Source organism: Drosophila pseudoobscura, chromosome 2 (genome assembly GCF_009870125.1).
Source record: "Drosophila pseudoobscura strain MV-25-SWS-2005 chromosome 2, UCI_Dpse_MV25, whole genome shotgun sequence".
Lineage (NCBI taxonomy): Eukaryota > Metazoa > Arthropoda > Insecta > Diptera > Drosophilidae > Drosophila > Drosophila pseudoobscura.
The window spans coordinates 29,956,298-29,972,681 of NC_046679.1; the positions used below are offsets into that span (position 1 = coordinate 29,956,298).

The 16,384-nt window shown below is 50.8% G+C and overlaps 8 protein-coding genes across 9 annotated transcripts; 5 read left to right on the forward strand and 3 right to left on the reverse strand.

Annotated features, from left to right (window-relative positions):
* The first annotated feature begins 1 nt into the window (after nucleotide 1).
* RpL24-like (ribosomal protein L24-like) lies at nucleotides 2-825 on the forward strand. The gene is made up of 2 exons (XM_001359941.5): nucleotides 2-168; nucleotides 252-825. Exons 1-2 carry the CDS (start codon nucleotides 88-90, stop codon nucleotides 747-749), a joined length of 579 nt encoding a protein of 192 aa, XP_001359978.1. The 5' UTR covers nucleotides 2-87; the 3' UTR covers nucleotides 750-825.
* Nucleotides 817-1,616, reverse strand: Dtd (D-aminoacyl-tRNA deacylase). Its single transcript, XM_001359942.4, has 4 exons — nucleotides 1,489-1,616; nucleotides 1,334-1,424; nucleotides 1,044-1,276; nucleotides 817-981 (listed from the first exon to the last, which is right to left on the reverse strand). Exons 1-4 carry the CDS (start codon nucleotides 1,529-1,531, stop codon nucleotides 872-874), a joined length of 477 nt encoding a protein of 158 aa, XP_001359979.1. The 5' UTR covers nucleotides 1,532-1,616; the 3' UTR covers nucleotides 817-871.
* A 23-nt stretch (nucleotides 1,617-1,639) lies between these two features.
* ninaG (neither inactivation nor afterpotential protein G) lies at nucleotides 1,640-3,852 on the forward strand. The gene is made up of 5 exons (XM_001359943.4): nucleotides 1,640-1,780; nucleotides 1,837-1,971; nucleotides 2,031-3,301; nucleotides 3,361-3,572; nucleotides 3,630-3,852. The coding sequence occupies exons 1-5, from the start codon at nucleotides 1,762-1,764 to the stop codon at nucleotides 3,784-3,786; spliced, it is 1,794 nt and encodes a 597-aa protein (XP_001359980.4). The 5' UTR covers nucleotides 1,640-1,761; the 3' UTR covers nucleotides 3,787-3,852.
* A 135-nt stretch (nucleotides 3,853-3,987) lies between these two features.
* Nucleotides 3,988-7,057, forward strand: bumpel (brother of rumpel). Its single transcript, XM_002138031.3, has 8 exons — nucleotides 3,988-5,075; nucleotides 5,149-5,214; nucleotides 5,282-5,556; nucleotides 5,613-5,862; nucleotides 5,924-6,304; nucleotides 6,363-6,553; nucleotides 6,618-6,801; nucleotides 6,863-7,057. Exons 1-8 carry the CDS (start codon nucleotides 4,716-4,718, stop codon nucleotides 6,923-6,925), a joined length of 1,770 nt encoding a protein of 589 aa, XP_002138067.1. The 5' UTR covers nucleotides 3,988-4,715; the 3' UTR covers nucleotides 6,926-7,057.
* Ipo9 (Importin 9) lies at nucleotides 7,012-10,556 on the reverse strand. Its single transcript, XM_001359944.4, has 4 exons — nucleotides 10,289-10,556; nucleotides 9,556-10,200; nucleotides 8,528-9,498; nucleotides 7,012-8,466 (listed from the first exon to the last, which is right to left on the reverse strand). The coding sequence occupies exons 1-4, from the start codon at nucleotides 10,425-10,427 to the stop codon at nucleotides 7,153-7,155; spliced, it is 3,069 nt and encodes a 1,022-aa protein (XP_001359981.2). The 5' UTR covers nucleotides 10,428-10,556; the 3' UTR covers nucleotides 7,012-7,152.
* A 119-nt stretch (nucleotides 10,557-10,675) lies between these two features.
* Irbp (Inverted repeat-binding protein) lies at nucleotides 10,676-13,284 on the forward strand. The gene is made up of 3 exons (XM_033383799.1): nucleotides 10,676-11,472; nucleotides 11,713-12,970; nucleotides 13,067-13,284. The coding sequence occupies exons 1-2, from the start codon at nucleotides 10,800-10,802 to the stop codon at nucleotides 12,939-12,941; spliced, it is 1,902 nt and encodes a 633-aa protein (XP_033239690.1). The 5' UTR covers nucleotides 10,676-10,799; the 3' UTR covers nucleotides 12,942-12,970; nucleotides 13,067-13,284.
* On the forward strand, nucleotides 13,222-14,302 carry mgr (prefoldin subunit mgr). The gene is made up of 3 exons (XM_001359946.5): nucleotides 13,222-13,397; nucleotides 13,497-13,891; nucleotides 13,962-14,302. The coding sequence occupies exons 1-3, from the start codon at nucleotides 13,311-13,313 to the stop codon at nucleotides 14,065-14,067; spliced, it is 588 nt and encodes a 195-aa protein (XP_001359983.1). The 5' UTR covers nucleotides 13,222-13,310; the 3' UTR covers nucleotides 14,068-14,302.
* Nucleotides 14,303-14,862: 560 nt separating this feature from the next.
* On the reverse strand, nucleotides 14,863-15,919 carry mRpL40 (mitochondrial ribosomal protein L40). Of its 2 annotated transcripts, XM_033383856.1 has the most exons (4): nucleotides 15,778-15,919; nucleotides 15,627-15,712; nucleotides 15,319-15,561; nucleotides 14,863-15,261 (listed from the first exon to the last, which is right to left on the reverse strand). In XM_033383856.1, exons 2-4 carry the CDS (start codon nucleotides 15,650-15,652, stop codon nucleotides 14,949-14,951), a joined length of 582 nt encoding a protein of 193 aa, XP_033239747.1. In that variant the 5' UTR covers nucleotides 15,653-15,712; nucleotides 15,778-15,919; the 3' UTR covers nucleotides 14,863-14,948. The 2 variants fall into 2 exon arrangements, with proteins under 2 accessions (XP_033239747.1, XP_001359984.3); XM_001359947.4 differs by having other exon boundaries at nucleotides 15,627-15,912.
* Between the last annotated feature and the right edge of the window lie 465 nt (nucleotides 15,920-16,384).

Below are 16,384 nucleotides of genomic sequence, written 5' to 3' on the forward strand. Positions count from 1 at the left end.
GCAACACTGGTTCTCTTCTTCTTCAGCCACACACGTGCTAGTGCTGCGCTTTGTTTTTCGCAAATTAAATTGTTTTAATTTGTGAAAATGCGTATCGAAACGTGCTACTTTTGCTCCAGCAAAATATATCCCGGCCACGGGGTTAATTTCGTACGAAATGATTGCAAGGTGAGGCCCAGTCAGATGCGTTTTTGACAATTGCGCAGCCTTGTTTGTAAACACATTGAACTTGAAATTTTTTCTGTTGTTAGATCTTCAAGTTCTGTCGTGGAAAATGCCACAAAGCCTTCAAGCGCAAGAAGAACCCCCGCAAGGTAGGCTGGACTAAGGCACATCGCAAGACTGCTGGCAAGGAGCTGGCCATCGATCCCAGTTTTGAGTTCGAGAAGCGTCGAAATGTGCCCGTCAAATACAGCCGTGAGACCTGGCAGAAGGCCCTGGAAGCCATCAAGAAGGTTACCGAGATCAAGCAGCGTCGCCAGGATCACTTTGTCATGGAGCGTTTGCGCAAGGGCCGAGAGATTGAGATCCAGATGGATGTCAAGAATGTGCAACGCAACATGTCGCTGATTCGCTCGCCAGCCGCTGGCCTCAAGGAGCGCCGTGCCAAGGAAGAGGCCGAGGAGGCGGCTCTCATGGACGAGGAGGATCTGCCCGAAGAGAAGATCACCTATGTGGACGCACGCGAATTGGAGAAGCGTCTCGAAGAGGGAATGGGAATTGAGGATTTGGAAATGTTGGAAGCCTAAGGACTTGTACACTGATTTAGATTTAAGCTGCTAACGAGAATATAGTTAACAAAAACCCCGTGGTACATAAATAGTAGCTTTCTTGTATATTTTTTGGCAAACTGAACCCAGCTAAAAATGCTTCACTTGTCCACGCCTTCGTCCGGCTGCTTCCTGTCGGGTGACTCCAGGTTGATTGTCACGGGGCCGTCGTTTTCTATGTGCACCTGCATGTTCGCCCCGAATTTGCCATCTGCAGATACATGAATGGGAAATGTGAGTAAGGAGAAGACCACACTCGGATAGATCCTGCACCTTTAATTTTGCAGGTGTCGTACGACTGCTTGAGGCGGTTTAGAAAATGTGTGTACAGCTTCTGGGCGTCATCTCCCTTCATAGCAGCCGAAAAATCGGGCTTGTTGCCTTTCAGTCGGTGGTATAGTGTGAATTGTGAGATGCAAAGAATCTCCAGCTGCAGGTCTTTGGCCGACTTTTGCCACCGCTTGCCTTCGTCCTCGAACAGCCGCAAAGCTAGTATCTTGCGCACCCTGATGGCGCAATAATGAAAATGTACTTAAACAATGATTTTCAATGAAATTACTTACAGATACTCAACATCTGTGACTGTGTCATCAGCCTTAATTCCGACCAACACGCACAATCCAGGCCCAATGGAGGAGACCAGCTCATCCAGCACTGGGGAAAGATGGCGGACTGTGTTAGCGCTGTCAAAAGATGGTATCATTCCTGCCATGCATACCCGTAACCTTTGCAGCTCTAACCCTCTGTATGACGGCCCGCATGGTTCGTTTTTTTATTTATTTTTTTTGGAAGATTTTACGGAGTGCTGGCTGACGACTAAAAGTTATCGGCGGACCGATAGCCGATACCCAGCTGATTTCAATTCAAACTGGCCGCCAATCCCATTCCCCAAAGTAAACTCGCGGTAATTGGATTAGACCAAACGCTGATGTCAGTCCGTTGTTCCCTCGCCTGAACTAGTTGAATTTCATCATCCACAGAGAACAACAGCATGGGACAGCATTTCCAAAGTAATTGCCAAATGAAACCAATGAAATTGATTATAATTCCCGAATTCCCGTTGCAGAGATCTTGGTAGTTGCAGGCATCCTGATAGGCTTGCTGTCTGGATTAGCCATGCTGGTCGGCAGCTTGCTAAAGGAGTCGATACCGAACGTTTTGGCGCCAGCGGAACGACAGTTTGCGTTTGACTATGTGATAGGTGAGTGGAAGCAGGGGCTACAATCGTGTAGTGACGTTCATGGGTTGCATTACCTTCAGTTGGGGCTGGAACTGGGGGCAGCACGCTTACCTCGTTGCTGGCCAAGCACAGCAACGGCAGCGTTCTTCTCATTGAAGCCGGGAGTGTCTTTGGACTGCTCAGCCGGATTCCGCTGCTAACCACCTTCCAGCAGAAGGGCATCAACGACTGGTCGTTCCTCTCCGTGCCCCAGATACACTCTTCCCGAGGTCTTATCGAACAGCGACAGTGCCTGCCACGAGGCAAGGGACTCGGAGGATCTGCCAATCTGAACTACATGCTTCACTTCGACGGGCACGGGCCGGACTTTGACGCCTGGCACCAGCTTCACAACCTAAGCGAATGGAGCTGGGCGCACATGGGTCGCTTCATGGCCGCCGCCACAGCCAAGCCCTGCGACATGTTTGAAATACCTCGTGGCTACTCGACGCTTACGGACGCTCTGGAAGATGCGCAGAGCCAGTTTGCGGACAAGCCTTGGGTGTTTCGTCGCTCGCGTTACAACATCAAGAACGGACTTCGCCACTCGGTGGTGCAGCAGTTTCTTCAGCCCGTGCTGAAGAATGCTAATCTCCGCCTGCTTCCCGAGGCGCTGGTCAAACGGATACAGCTTTCGTCCGGCCCCACTCGTCACGCCAGCTCCGTTCTGGTGGGCTTGAAGGATGGCGAAAACAAGGAAGTCGAATTCAGCATCGAGGTGCGACGCGAGCTGATCCTTTGCGCCGGCTCCTACCAGACCCCACAACTCCTGCAGGCCTCTGGAATTGGAAACAGCTCAACGCTGGCCAAACTAGGGATTCCTGTGCTGCACAACTCCCCTCTGCTGGGCCGGAATCTCCACGACCACTTCAATGTGCCTCTCTTTGTCTCGATGGGTGTGGCCGGGCCAAGCCTCAACCAGCGCACGCTCCTCAGTCCAATGAGTATGCTCAACTACCTACGCTCGGGAACGGGACCGTTCGGGAACTTTGGAGTGCTGGGACACGTGGCCAGCCATGAGGAGCAATCGCCCTTTGGCATCACCTTCTTTGGGGCTGGGGCCATAGACGAAGCTGCGCTCATGTCCATTTCCAATTTCAAGGTAGCCGCCTTTCGGGCGCTCTTTCCACGGTACTACAACGCCTCGCAGGAGGGATTCGTGGTGATTTCCAACTGCCTGCAGCCAAAGTCCAGGGGCTCGGTGGGACTCCTCAACAGACACATGCGCAGGAATCCCTTGATCGATCCAAACTACCTTAGCCACGACGATGATGTGGCCTGCACCATTGCGGGAATACGAACTGCTGTAAAGGCGAGTAAAATTGATTGTATTCAACATTGTAGGGAATAACAGAAAATCGTGTACTACAGTTGGTCACCTCATCCTCCTTTGCTCAGCTCCGGCCTTACATACACTGGCCAAAGCTGCAGGAGTGCACTAACTTTGGACCTTTTGAGAGGGATTTCCTCGAGCACCAGCCCTCGGATCAGTATCTAGAGTGTCTTATGCGTCACATTGGATTGGGGTCCCATCATCCAGGTGGCAGTTGTGCCCTGGGCAGTGTGGTGGACTCACAACTCAGGTAGGTCTCCTGTACCTTCGCTTCGATTGCTCTGTGTAATGGAATGTCCCTTGGCAGATTACTGGGCGTGCCCAATATTCGAGTGGTGGATGCCAGCGTGCTGCCTCGTCCTATTTCGGGGAATCCCAATACAGTCATCTCTGCCATTGCGATGCGTGCAGCCTCCTGGATACTGAAGAGCGAGCTGCTGCAAGAGGGCCGCCGACGCCAATGATCGGAAGAGTAATGTCTGCTGAAAGTAATCAAATCAATTCAAAGAGTATTAAAGTTATCAAACGATTGCCATTGTTCTCGCTGATCTTGCACTTGATCTTCCTCTGAGGCGCTCCTGGCTCGCTGCCAGTTGGGCATTTAATGAATGACTATAAAATGGATGCGCCGCGTGCGCCACGCTCAGTTCTTGTGCAACTCGATGCCAATGACCAGACCGCCCCCGACATAGAGCGTAGACCATAGACCGTAGCGTAGAGCAGAGCGTAGTAATATTTCCGAAAGTGGCAAGTGGCAATAATTGTTTTACAGACGGATAGATATGACGTTGAAGGGCGATGCCAGCGACGCTCGTTGTCATCTCTGATTCGGCCGAGTGTTGAGTCGCCGTCGTCGGGTCCTGGATGGTTTTTTCAAGATCAGTTCTTCCGAGTGTGTTCTGTGACATAATTGTTTACAAGGCGACTCTCCCGCCGCTCTACGTCATTGTGGGATCTCTGCGAGATCTTAATTCGTGAAGATTATGTCAATTCGCGGTGTCTGCTGGGACCACTGTTTGATGTTGACGTTTTCCCGGAATCACAGCGCTTTTCTCTAAGGTCGGGTCGGGTCCGTGATTCAACTGGAGACAGAAGTGTCGTAATTCTCGCACTCGCCGGTTTAGCTTCGACCCATGTGCGCACGGATTTGGTGTGGGTGCTGGTGCGGCTGTGACTGTGTCCAAAAACTAAATTGCTCGACAATTGATAATTGAGCGAAATTGAATTGAATCACAGCCAGAGGAGCGAGCGAGCATTAGCCCAGTGCATTAGATGGGCTTGAGCTTAGTGAATCGGAGACAGACCTAGGCATTGGATCGCTGGCACCGCTGGATATATTCTCCTCCTTCTTCTACCTCGTTCCTCGTTAGTTAGCAACCAGTCGGACGCAAACATGCACAACATTGAGCAGATCCTGGTCGAGCTGCAGCGCTTCTCGTGGCCCGACTATGTGGCATTTGTGGCCATGTTCCTGCTCTGCATCTGCATTGGCATCTACTTTGGGTTCATGAACAAGTCCGTCTCCGAGGCCGACTACATGCTCGGCGGCCGCAAGATGCTGGTGATTCCGATCGCCTTCTCCCTGGTCGCCAGCTTCATATCGGGCATCACGCTCCTGGGACTCCCCACCGAGGTTTATTCCTACGGCGTGCAGTACCTCTACGTGGCCTTTGGCGTAGTGGGCATGGGCATTGTGATGGGCGTATTCTATCTGCCGGTTTTCCACGATCTGAACATAACATCCACCTACGAGGCAAGGACACACGCAGAAAGATACGCTCAGGCCACAATCTGAAGAACGCTTTCATATTTTCTAATACTTGCAGTATCTGGAGGTTCGCTTCGATCGCCGCCTGCGCCTGTATGGATCCATTATGTTTGCGGTTATGAATGTGTGTATCGATGATTGCATCCTTTCCAAGGACAATAACAGATAACATTCCCGCTTGGAATTTACAGGTGGCCTATCTGCCCATCGTGATATATGTGCCGGCGCTGGCCTTCAACCAGGTAACTGGCATTGGAGTGCACACGATCACGCCGATTGTGTGCATCATTTGTGTGTTCTACACGAGCCTCGGCGGTCTCAAGGCGGTGGTTTGGACGGACGTTGTGCAGGCGGTCTCCATGCTGGGAGCCCTCTGCTTGGTCGCCATCAAGGGTAGCATGGACATTGGCGGGGTTAGCGTTGTCCTGGAGCGTGCCTGGAACTCGGATCGTCTGGAGGCGCCAGAGTAAGTGGAGAATCTCCTTATGTGCTCCAACCACCCACCACTTTCGATCCTTGCAGGCTCAGCATAGATCCCACAGTCCGTCACACGTTCTGGTGCCTGTTCTTCGGAGGAATAGTCTACTGGACGCAGACGAATGCCGTCTCCCAGAACATGATCCAGAGATACCTCGCACTGCCCACACTCGCGGACGCCCGCAAGGCTCTGTTCATCTTCTGCGTGGGAGTCCTCATCCTGATGGCCTTGTGCGGCTACAATGGACTGCTTATCTATGCCACCTACCAAAACTGTGATCCCCTCACTACCAAGGCAAGGACTACCCTACTCCTCCTCCTGGGTATACACTTTATAATCTCTGATTCGTTTATAGCTGGCAAAGGCTCGAGATCAGCTTTTGCCCCTCTTCGTGATGGACACGCTGGGCGAAATGCCCGGTATGACGGGCCTCTTCATAGCCGGCGTCTTCAGTGCTGCCCTGAGCTCCCTCTCCACCTGTCTGAACTCCATGTCGGCGGTGGTGTTGGAGGACTTTGTGAAGCCATATGTGAAGCAGCCCCTCTCCAGTTCGTCGATCAACTGGATCATGCGGCTGGTGGTCGTCGGTGTGGGAGCCCTCTGTGTGTGCCTCGTTTATGTGGTGGAGCATATGGGCACGGTCCTGCAGCTGACTATGAGTCTGGAGGCCATCACCAATGGCCCCTTGTTTGGCATCTTCACCATTGGCCTGTTTCTCCCTTGGATCAATGGGAATGTGAGTCTCCAGATAACTATTTTCCTGGCCCAAAACTTATCTCAATTCTCTGCCACAGAGTGCTCTTTTGGGCGGAATCATGGGTGTCATAGCCATGTCCTGGGTAAGCCTGAATGCCCAGTGGGCCATCGCCTCGGGAGCCATCAGTTACAACACGAAGCCGCTCAATATTGAGCAATGCGACTACAGATTCAATGTCACCACGAGTGCCGCCAACAGCACCATACATCTGGCAGGCTCAGCCTCAGAGTAAGTCAAAGGATCTCCCCAGTATATCCTCATGCTTCTATTTTAATTCCTTTTATTCGAAAAGGGATATCTTCCCATTGTACCGCATCTCGTACATGTGGTACACGACCTTTGGCGCTTCGATTACCATTATTGTGGCGCTGCTCGGTTCCTTGGCGTTTGGCAGAAACAATCCCAACAAAGTCGATCCCGTACTGCTGACCCCCTGTATACGAAGGTTCTTCAGCTTTGGCTCCAACAAACCCATGGCGAGTAGCATACATATTTTCTCCTTTGATTGATGTTCATTCGAGTGCTTTCCTCCTTCAGGATGCCTACAAACCCGACATTCCACTACAGCACAAGCTCCGAAACGACGAGGTGGCTCTCTAAAGAATCGAACGACACTCCACTCCACGGAGTTCCTTTCAACACAGCATCCAATTGTAGATAATTCATTATTAAACAAATTTTTTAACTATTTACTGCTTGCGCGTAGAAAAAATACAACTGTGTTTAATCCAAGGATCGATTAGTAACAATATATAAATACGATTAACACAATCTGCTGTTGGGACAACCTGCTGTCCATGTGATGGAGAGAATGGATCAGCAGCGAATTACTTCTGCTGCTGCACCTTGTTGAGCAGAATGTGGCGCTCCGCCTCGTTGAGATGCTCGTAAAAGCTGGGAAAGTGTTCGTTTTGTGTGAAATTGGTGAGGAATTTTTGCAGGTTCTCGGCTATGTCGCCTGTGTAGTTGGTCTCCTTGAGCAGCTCCTTGAGCAGCAGATCGTCCTCTACATTATCCTTGTCGAATTCCACGTACAGGTCAGAGATGAATCGAGATTTAGCTAAGCTGGTGGCCTCGTCTTCCTCGGCCTCGGCATCCTCCTCATCGGTGTCGGTAAGTGGCTCGTCCGTCTTGCTCTCCTGGAAGTGCTGGTACTCGGACATCAGCACCTTGAAGATCTTGACGAGAGCAGGAATTGTGGTCCACTTCTGGTTGGCGGCGGCCACGGAGCGAGTGCGCCTACGGGCATCGCTGGGGTCCTCCACCAGCTCCTTGTAGGTGATGCTCGTGAGGCGATTGTCCTGCGTGGCCACGCCGTACTCGAACAGCTTGCACAGGGCCATGGTGGTGACCTTTCGCTCGTACATGCCGAAGAACGAGTTTTGGCGCGAGAGCCAATTGGAGAGGACGAACTGCATGGCTGGCTCTCCGTTTGGCCCCGGAACAGTGGACAGAAAGTTGAGCACGGCGTCCATTTGAGTAAGGAAGAGATGGGCGAAAATCAGGACCAGATTCATGATTACCTTAAGGCACTCCAGGTTCTGCATTTTGCTGATCACAGCCTTTAGCAGCATGTCCACATTCGGTCCAAGCATGGTGCCCATTTTTGTGATGATCGTGATGACCAGCCGTCCGATCTGGCCCGCGGCCGTCATCTCGCTGTTCATGGGATTGAGCAGTACCGCGGCCACCACCTGCATGATGCAGTTACCACCCTCGCCGTTCTGGTAGCTGCAGATCTGGGCGGGCGAGACGTTGATGAAGCTGCGCAGGCACTCGCCGCCGGCTAGCATCACCGCATGATCGTCCGTGTGCACGAGGCAGTTCAAGACGGCCGGAAAGGCTCTGTCCAGCAGTGCGCTGCTCAGTGGCGGCTCCGTGTACTTGACGATGGTGTTGAGGACGTCCAGGGCAATGTCCTGCTTCTCAGTGTTATTTGTCTCTAGCAGTTCCAAGATGCTCACGATAGTGGGAATGAACTTCTCCTGCAGCAGCACCAGGCACTGCTTCCGCTGGCAGAGGGCTTTGATTAGATCCTGCACATTCTCCAGGACGTACGGGTCCTCGGCATACTTGAGAAAGACAGCAATGGCCAGCGGAGTAATCTTGCCATTGGCGGCATAGGCAAAGTCTGCATCAAACTGTGAGAAAGCAGGAGAAATGGGATTAGGAATCCTCGATGAATGAACACTGGTCGCTTACCTGGACCATGACCGTCAGTGCCTCCATGAGCAGGGCCAGGACAGTGGCCTTGCAGCCCGAGACCAGAGCCATGATGCCATCAAAGAATCCCGGCAGCTTGGACACCAGCAAAGTTCGTTTCTCGCCCTCGGTCGATTCGTTGGCCAGCAAGAAGCCGTGCAGCGTGCGCACTGCACTGATCCTCAGGATGTGCGTCTTCTCTGGCGACAGGCTGCACAGGGTGACGTCGAGGATCTCGGCCACCATCTGGGGATTGTACAGGTCTGACTTGGAGTATGTGCTCAGGGTCCAGAGGGCGCGACCCACCAGGTGGGGCGACTCCTGGTGCACCAGCAGATTCCGCACGATGGTCAGATAGTTGAGAAGATCGAACTTGGAGTCACCCTCGAGAATGATGTCGCGAAAGCCGTGCACGGCGTCCATGCAGGCCTCCTGGATCTTCCACCAGTTTGGATTGTTGGCCGCCTTCTCCGCCTCGGCCACGCTAAAGTGCCTGCCCAGAGCCTCCTGCAGCGGCTGAATGGCCTTTGCCCCGAACTCGTCGTTGATGGCCAGCAGGACATCGCGGCCGCACATGCGCACCGTCAGCTCCACGCCGCCGTCATCCTCGTCGTCGACAAATTTCTCTGGGTCCTCCTGCCAGTCCTCCAGCTGCTCCTCGCTCAATTGGATGTACACGATCGTGATGTAGATGAGATCGGCCAGCACGTTTTTGATGCATCCCCGAAGTTTTCCACAGGTCACGATGCAGTTGATGAACTCGAGGATCTGGATGATGAGCGTTTGGAAATTGGTCTGCTCGTCATCGTCTTCGTTGTCGCCACTGGGCAGTGGATTGGGCTCTGTTTGGTTCACCGACACCTTCACATAGGTCTCGGCTATCTGGGTAAGGAGCTGCCAGATGATGGGCAGTATCCTCTCCATGAACGGGTTGATGTACTTCGAGCACTCGCTCACCACGTGGGTGAAGACTGTAACAGAAGGGGAGTGGTAATGATAATGGTATTGGTGGGTGTCCGTCTGCTCACCCTTAATGATTTCTGAGCGTAACAGGAAATTGGAGCCCGCTCCGCTGGTCATGCTCAGGTAGTGCAACAGCTTGTCCATGAAGTTGTTGAGAATGGAGTTCATCATGGTCGCCTGCTCCTGTTTGTTGGTAATCAGAGCCGCAATGGATGTGAAGAGGGGCTTTAGGATGCGAATGGCCGATACGCGCGTCTTGATGGAGTAGTTCTGCTCAGAGTCAAAGATGCGGTACACCTCGGGAATGACAACGGGTCCCAGTTCCTTGATTTGCTCTACGTCGTAAGTAAAGTCCTGCAGAACCTGCATGGCCCCGTGGATGGAGTCTTCGTTGCCGCCCAAACACTTGACAATGATGTCGAACAGCTCCGTCCAGCATTGCGGATAGTCGGTGGAAGCTATGGTGGATATGGTATGGGCCACAGAGGAGCGGATTTTTGAGTTGGGATCGTACAGTCCGTTGGGCAGTATGTTCCGAATAGTACGCTTGGCCTGCTCGCTGGCCATGCAGCTGTTAGCCTTGTCGGTCTTCAAGTCCTCCTCCGTCCAGTGGTTCTCGACGTAGCGGGTTAGCATAACGATAGCTATCTGTCGCAGCGGAAGCTCGTGCGACTGATTCATTATGATCTCGGACAGGTAGACGCCATAGCCTGCAATTCCATATATGGGTAACATGAGCACAGAAAAACACGAGGAAACCCAACCCAACACAAGCCCTCTGCCCGCCAAATTACGCACCTTCCGTGTATTCCAGCTGTTTTGTTCGCTTCTCCGCCTCCTGCAACACATTGGTATTCGAGCTGAGAAGGTTCTGCAGCTCCTCAATGATGGCCAGTTTGACCGAATCGCCGCAGTCGTTTTGAAATTGTAGCGACATTATGCTATCCTATCACGAACTTTACTCTAAATTCAATATTAAAACAGTCAAAAACATAAACCGGCGCGGCCTACTCCAGCGTTTACATGTGATAACTTCCCACACTTTACAGCACGGTTCTGATCAGTGATGCCAAATCTCAGAGTCAATGCAAGCTAGATTCTAATAAAAATAGCCAAAATTTGTTAAAACCGTAATAAATAAGCTAAAATTTATGGTAAATAGCCTGAAATAAGCTAAAACGGTGACACTGGAACTATTTTAAAATGGTGTTGCAAACACTGCTCTTGCTTCGATGACGATACATCGATACAACACATTTAGCTTCGATTAATTGTGAAATACGCGGAAAAAAATAGTACAAAATTTAGGATGAGCACCTGGAATCCAGCGAACGATGTGGATTTGCTGTCCGGTTCCGAGGATGAAGAGGACATTGCCATGAAGCGCGACTACCATGGGCGCGAGGCCATCCTGTTCGTGGTGGACGCCAACTTGCAGACGGCCGGCATAGGACGCTTGATGGAGGCGCTGAACATCATACGCACGGCATTCATCTCGGGAATGTTGGTCAACGACAAGGACCTGATAGGCCTGGTGTTCGCCAACACCAAACACAGCCCCCTGCCGCTGGAGGCGTCCTGCGTGGAGACTATAGTTGTGCCCGAGAACTGTGCTGTGTTTCTACCACTTCGTCAGCTGACCAAACCCATTGTGGAGCATTACCTGGAGTTTATGGGGACGGTGGAGAGCCAGTTTGCCACCGAGTATGGGCTGGTGGAGCCCGACGGGCGTGGAAAATTCGATCTCATGATCCGGCTGTGTATCGAGTTGCTGGAGAAGTGCGGTAAGAAGTTGAACAACGCGAAGATTGCATACGTGACGGATGTGGACACGCCACATCTGCCCTCGAGCAACGAGTTTCAGGCGGCTCTGCAGAAGGCCATCGATCTGGAGGGCAAGGAGTTCGAGTTCCATGTCATTCCCATGAACGACGACTTTGACTACGGTCCTTTTTACAAGGAATTTATAACCCTGTCGCGAGGTGAGTGACGAAACTATAGTAGAACGTATGTATATTTTATGCGAAGTCTGTTCCCCTCCGTGGCGTCCAGAGATCGCCTTGGAGGTTTAAGTACTTCGCAGAGCAACTGTAGCAAATCATTCACCTGCGTCCAAGTGAAGTTAAATTTGGATGTGGTTTTGGGTCTGCTCACAGATCACAGCTAACGTGTCAGAATGCCACTATCTGAAATCGACTAACGATTCATTCTTATTATTGCAGCCATTGAATTAGACGCCTTCGTTGAACCCGATCCTTCACTGCTGCGAGAGATGCTGGCTGATCGCAAATTGAAGCAGGACTTTTTGCGGCGCTGCCTGGGCCATTTCGCCTTCCACCTGGGCCCCAATCTGTCCATGTCCGTGCAGTACTACAATTACTTCCAGCGACGGGCCCTTCCGCGCAAGGTGCAGATAATGCGGCGGGACAACAGCGTAGTGAGCACCAAGCGCCAGATCATAGTGCGCAAGCATGAAGGGGAAGAGATTAAGCACGAGTATCAGATGAAGGCGAACCAGGGCTGGTACAAGTTCGATTTGGGCGAGAAATCGTTGAGACTGACCATGACCCGGATGGACATGGTTCGAAACATGCACAAGCCCCACATGCAGCTCCTGGGGTTCAAGCACCGCTCAGCCCTGCCCGAGGTTCTCTACAGCAAGCCCTCGAATTTTATGTACCCCGACGATCAGAGCATTATTGGATCGAAGCGCTTGTTCCGGGGCCTGTGGGAGCGCTGCTTGCAGCGAGAGAAGATCATCGTCTGCCTGTTCATGTCCAAGCGTAAGTCGATTCCGCGTTATGTGGTTTTGGTGCCTGTTCAGGTGGATAAGTCGGAGGTCAAGAGCTATCGGTCGCAGCTCTGCGGAGATGGCTTCAAGATCGTCTATCTGCCGGAAGCCAAGCACATTCGCCACATAGACATGTGCGATTGGAACAACACTGCCAATTCAGCCGACGATGAGAAGGTGGACTTCTTCCAGAAGATCATCAAGAGGCTCCGCATCGACTATCAGCCAAACCTGATCAATGATCCCAGTCTGGACTACCTGCAGGCCAATTTGCTCGCTTTGTCCCTGGACATTACAACGGACAGCAAGGGAATCGACGAACTGCTAGACACAACGGCGCAGGACAAACGAATCGAAAAATATATGCCCGATTACGAGAGGCTCTTCGACGTGGAAGCGGTTCCCGCCAAGAAGCGCCCGGCCAAAGCCTCCGCGAATGGAGCCAGTTCGTCAAAGATGCCCAAAATCGATATGAAACAAATCGAGAGCTACGAATTTGTCGAGTATTTGATTGCGGAGGAACGTCTAACCAGCTGCACGGTCGCCCAGCTGCAGTGGATCCTTCAGAAGCACTTCGATGAGAATTTGCCCAAATCTTCGCCCAAGGACAGACTGGTGAAGTGCATAGTGGCATTGAGTGCCGGAAAGGCAGGGACATAGAATGTAAATTGATGTAAAAAGTATAATTTGTAAGTATTATTGCTAGTTTTTAAGAAGATTTTGGTAACTGAATTTCTTTTTTTGTTCGCCGTACACTGGGGATATAATTCCTGGTACATCTGAAGGCTTTCTTTTCCGGAATTCAGTTTTTCCTTGTTAAATATGAATAAACATAAATATCCAAGAATTTAAAATTCCAAAATGTGTATCGGTTTCGCTGCGATACTATCGATAGACCGTTTATCGCAGGGCTATTGCCATACTGTGTATCGATTCTTTTGACTCATATTTATCGACATTTTCTATAGGCAGCACCGTCCTGCTGTAATTTTAATTGTAATTTGAAAGAATACTGAGCAGCAGAGCGAGATGACTGGCATCATGGACTCGGTGGAAATGCCCAAATTGCCGGAAAACCAAAAGACCTTTGCCGGCATCCCGGAGGCAGTATTCCTGGTGAGTGGGTGGATTCTAACCTAGCAATAGTGCTCTTGGCTGTGGCTGCAGCTGCAATGGAAAACTTGAATTAATCCTTGTCTGGGTCGGTTTCCGCAGGAAGAAATTGATACGTTCATGACCCAGCCCGAGAACGAGAACTGCGAGAAGGTTCTGCAGCGTCTGGACGAGCAGCACGGCAAGTATCGATTCATGGCGTACAACCTCGAGGCGCGTCGCCGGAAGCTGAAATCGCAGATTCCCGACCTGGAGCGTTCGCTGGAGATGGTTAATGTGCTCCGGAAGGAGGACGAGGAGCGCGAGACACAATTCCTGCTCAGTGATCAGGTGTTCATCAAGACCTTGGTGCCGCCCACGAAAACAGTTTACCTCTGGCTCGGTGCCAGCGTGATGCTGGAGTATCCCCTGGACGAGGCCGAGGCCCTGCTCAAGCAAAATGTCACATCAGCCGTGGGCAACCTTAAGTCGGTGGAGCATGACCAGGACTTTCTACGGTCAGTGAGAAGATCCCTTTTCCATTCGAAACGGCGGGTACTAATTATGTTCTTTACTTTTATTTAACAGGGATCAAATAACCACAACGGAGGTGAACATGGCGCGAGTGTACAACTGGGGCGTCAAAAAGAGGCAGGCCGCAGCCAAGACTAACGCCAGCAGTACGCCATCCTAAGCTTCAGCAGCAGTAAGAAACCCGCACAGTACTGAAAACAGACATGTGAGTTGTGTAAACTGTGGCTTTCCATCTATTTATGTCAAAACCTCACCAAAAAACGGCCAATCCTTTGCATTGTGATCCTTGCCTGCAAGCGATCGGAAGCAATGCTGATTGCAGCATCTCGCCTGCTTTATTCATATTCTCCACAGATGATGATAATAATAAAACCGCAACACAGCGCATCCAGTTATCCAGACACTAACAATCACTGGCCGTATTCGATACGTGTGTTTCTTAGGAAATCCAATATGGGCACAGGTCCGAAAGGCAGATGCCCGAGCTGGTGCAGCCCATGCACTTGTAGCAGCTGCACGTCAGTCCTGGCAGGCATTGGTCCTCCGCATTGTCCCTCGTGCAGAATTCCCCGAGCTGGAGGTAGCAGAAATACCTTGTATTGTTCCCGCAGCGGATTCCGAAGGACGTGCAGTTTGGCCTTGTGGCAGGACCTTGTTCGCTGCAGGGAGAACACCTGTCCGGATGTCTGTCTGTTATCTTCTCTTTTTGCTGTTGTCACTCCTCTCTACTTACATGCCTTTCCTGGGGGACAGATAGAGCCAAATCAACAGCCAATAGAATGCCTCGGACATTACATACAGCAAAACTGCTTTCAGAGTCCGGGAATTGAATTGTTTAGTTTGCGGGAACCTGCCAGCTAGTGCCACTGCCGGAATTCCCCTGGTTGAGGTAAACAAGTACCGCAACTTGTGTGAAAAGTGCTGACTCTGGGAGCAGATAAAGGAAGGCTATGGGTGATTAATTAACTATTCTTTTTATTTCTGATGTAAGCAACAATCTTTGACCTAACATGCACACTCAGCTGTGGGACGAAATGGGACTCATTCCCACTTCATAGACTGGTGTATGTAGTCGCCATCGGGACTCGCATAGTTCTTGATGGGTGGGCTGGCGACGGGGCCTTTGAGCGATACTGGCAGCAGCTGCAAGTCGACTTCGATGGCTGCCTGATACAGCTCCTCGGACTCGCGGCGAAGCTCTTCCAGAGCTTTGTTCTGTGACATCACCAGGCGGTCAATGATTTGGAAGTCGGACACTCTCTCGTCGTGCTTGTAGCGGGCCCATTGTTTCTTCAGCAGAGCACGCTCCTCCAGTTCTGCACTGCCCAGGGGCGTCAATTTTCGCTGCCGTTTGCTGGAAATGAAGCAATTTGTACCAACAGTGGCTTCCATTCAACGGCGGGGCACTTACTCCTTTTCGTCAATGAGCTCCAGTGGCACCTCCAGCTCCTCCACCGGCTTCAGCTGGCGGGCATTCTTCTCGAGCCGCCGAATCTGCTTCTCAATCTTCTTTTTCCTGCGGTCCTCCCTCTGCTTGACAACCTGTGGGTCCAGCTTCTTCTTTTTCTTCAGCGGCTCGGCACAGAGCACAGGTGTTGTATGTAGGCAACGTGCAACGGCGGGGCCGGCTACGCCGCCTCTCTGTAAACCTAATCTATGACAGAAAGTGCGCTCGGTCAGTGGGTGGTCAACTCGATGGGCTATAGACTCCTCACTTACCTGGCAAAGGCGCTGATCAGCGACATTTCTTTTTATTTTTTTTTAGGGTTTACCCGTGAGTAGCGTGGGCTTATTTGGCCGGCCGCCTTTTGAAGGTGGAAATTGCCAAGTCAAAGAATAGAATATGTTGGAGAACTGTTTATAGCTTTACCTCAATTTCGTCGATGAAGTCAATTAGTATTTGGTACGCGCTGGTGTTTTCTTTTTATAAATTTTATATTTTTTTTTGTATAATTATATAAATATCAGTTTGACCGCGGATGTATCGATAAAATATGCCGATATATACTGAAACATACCGCCTCATTTTCAAAATATACCATAAATATACTGACGAATTCAAGTTCTGTTTAACATATTCCTCGTTTTTGATATTCCGTGGAATATTACAAGCTTAATAGAACTTTCAACCATGCCCACATAATTTTATCCGATTAATCAATCAATTTTCTACTTGACTGGCACATTAAATACTTGGCCCTTGATTGTTTTTGCCTTAATTTTTGTTGCTCAACAACAATATAGCGACTCGTATGATGGAAACCCGAGCTTAGCCCACTTAAGCCCCCTATATTTAAATAGTTCAACTACTCAAGGTAAATGGCGAAAAATATTAACAATTGTACATTTTTATAGATCCATCCTATCCTTCCCTTTAACTTGCCAAACCCCACGAATCTTTCATATGAACTGCGCTAAAATGATTACCCCCTTGGCTTATAATAGGTTAATAGTTCTCCGGCAAGCATTGAAACCAT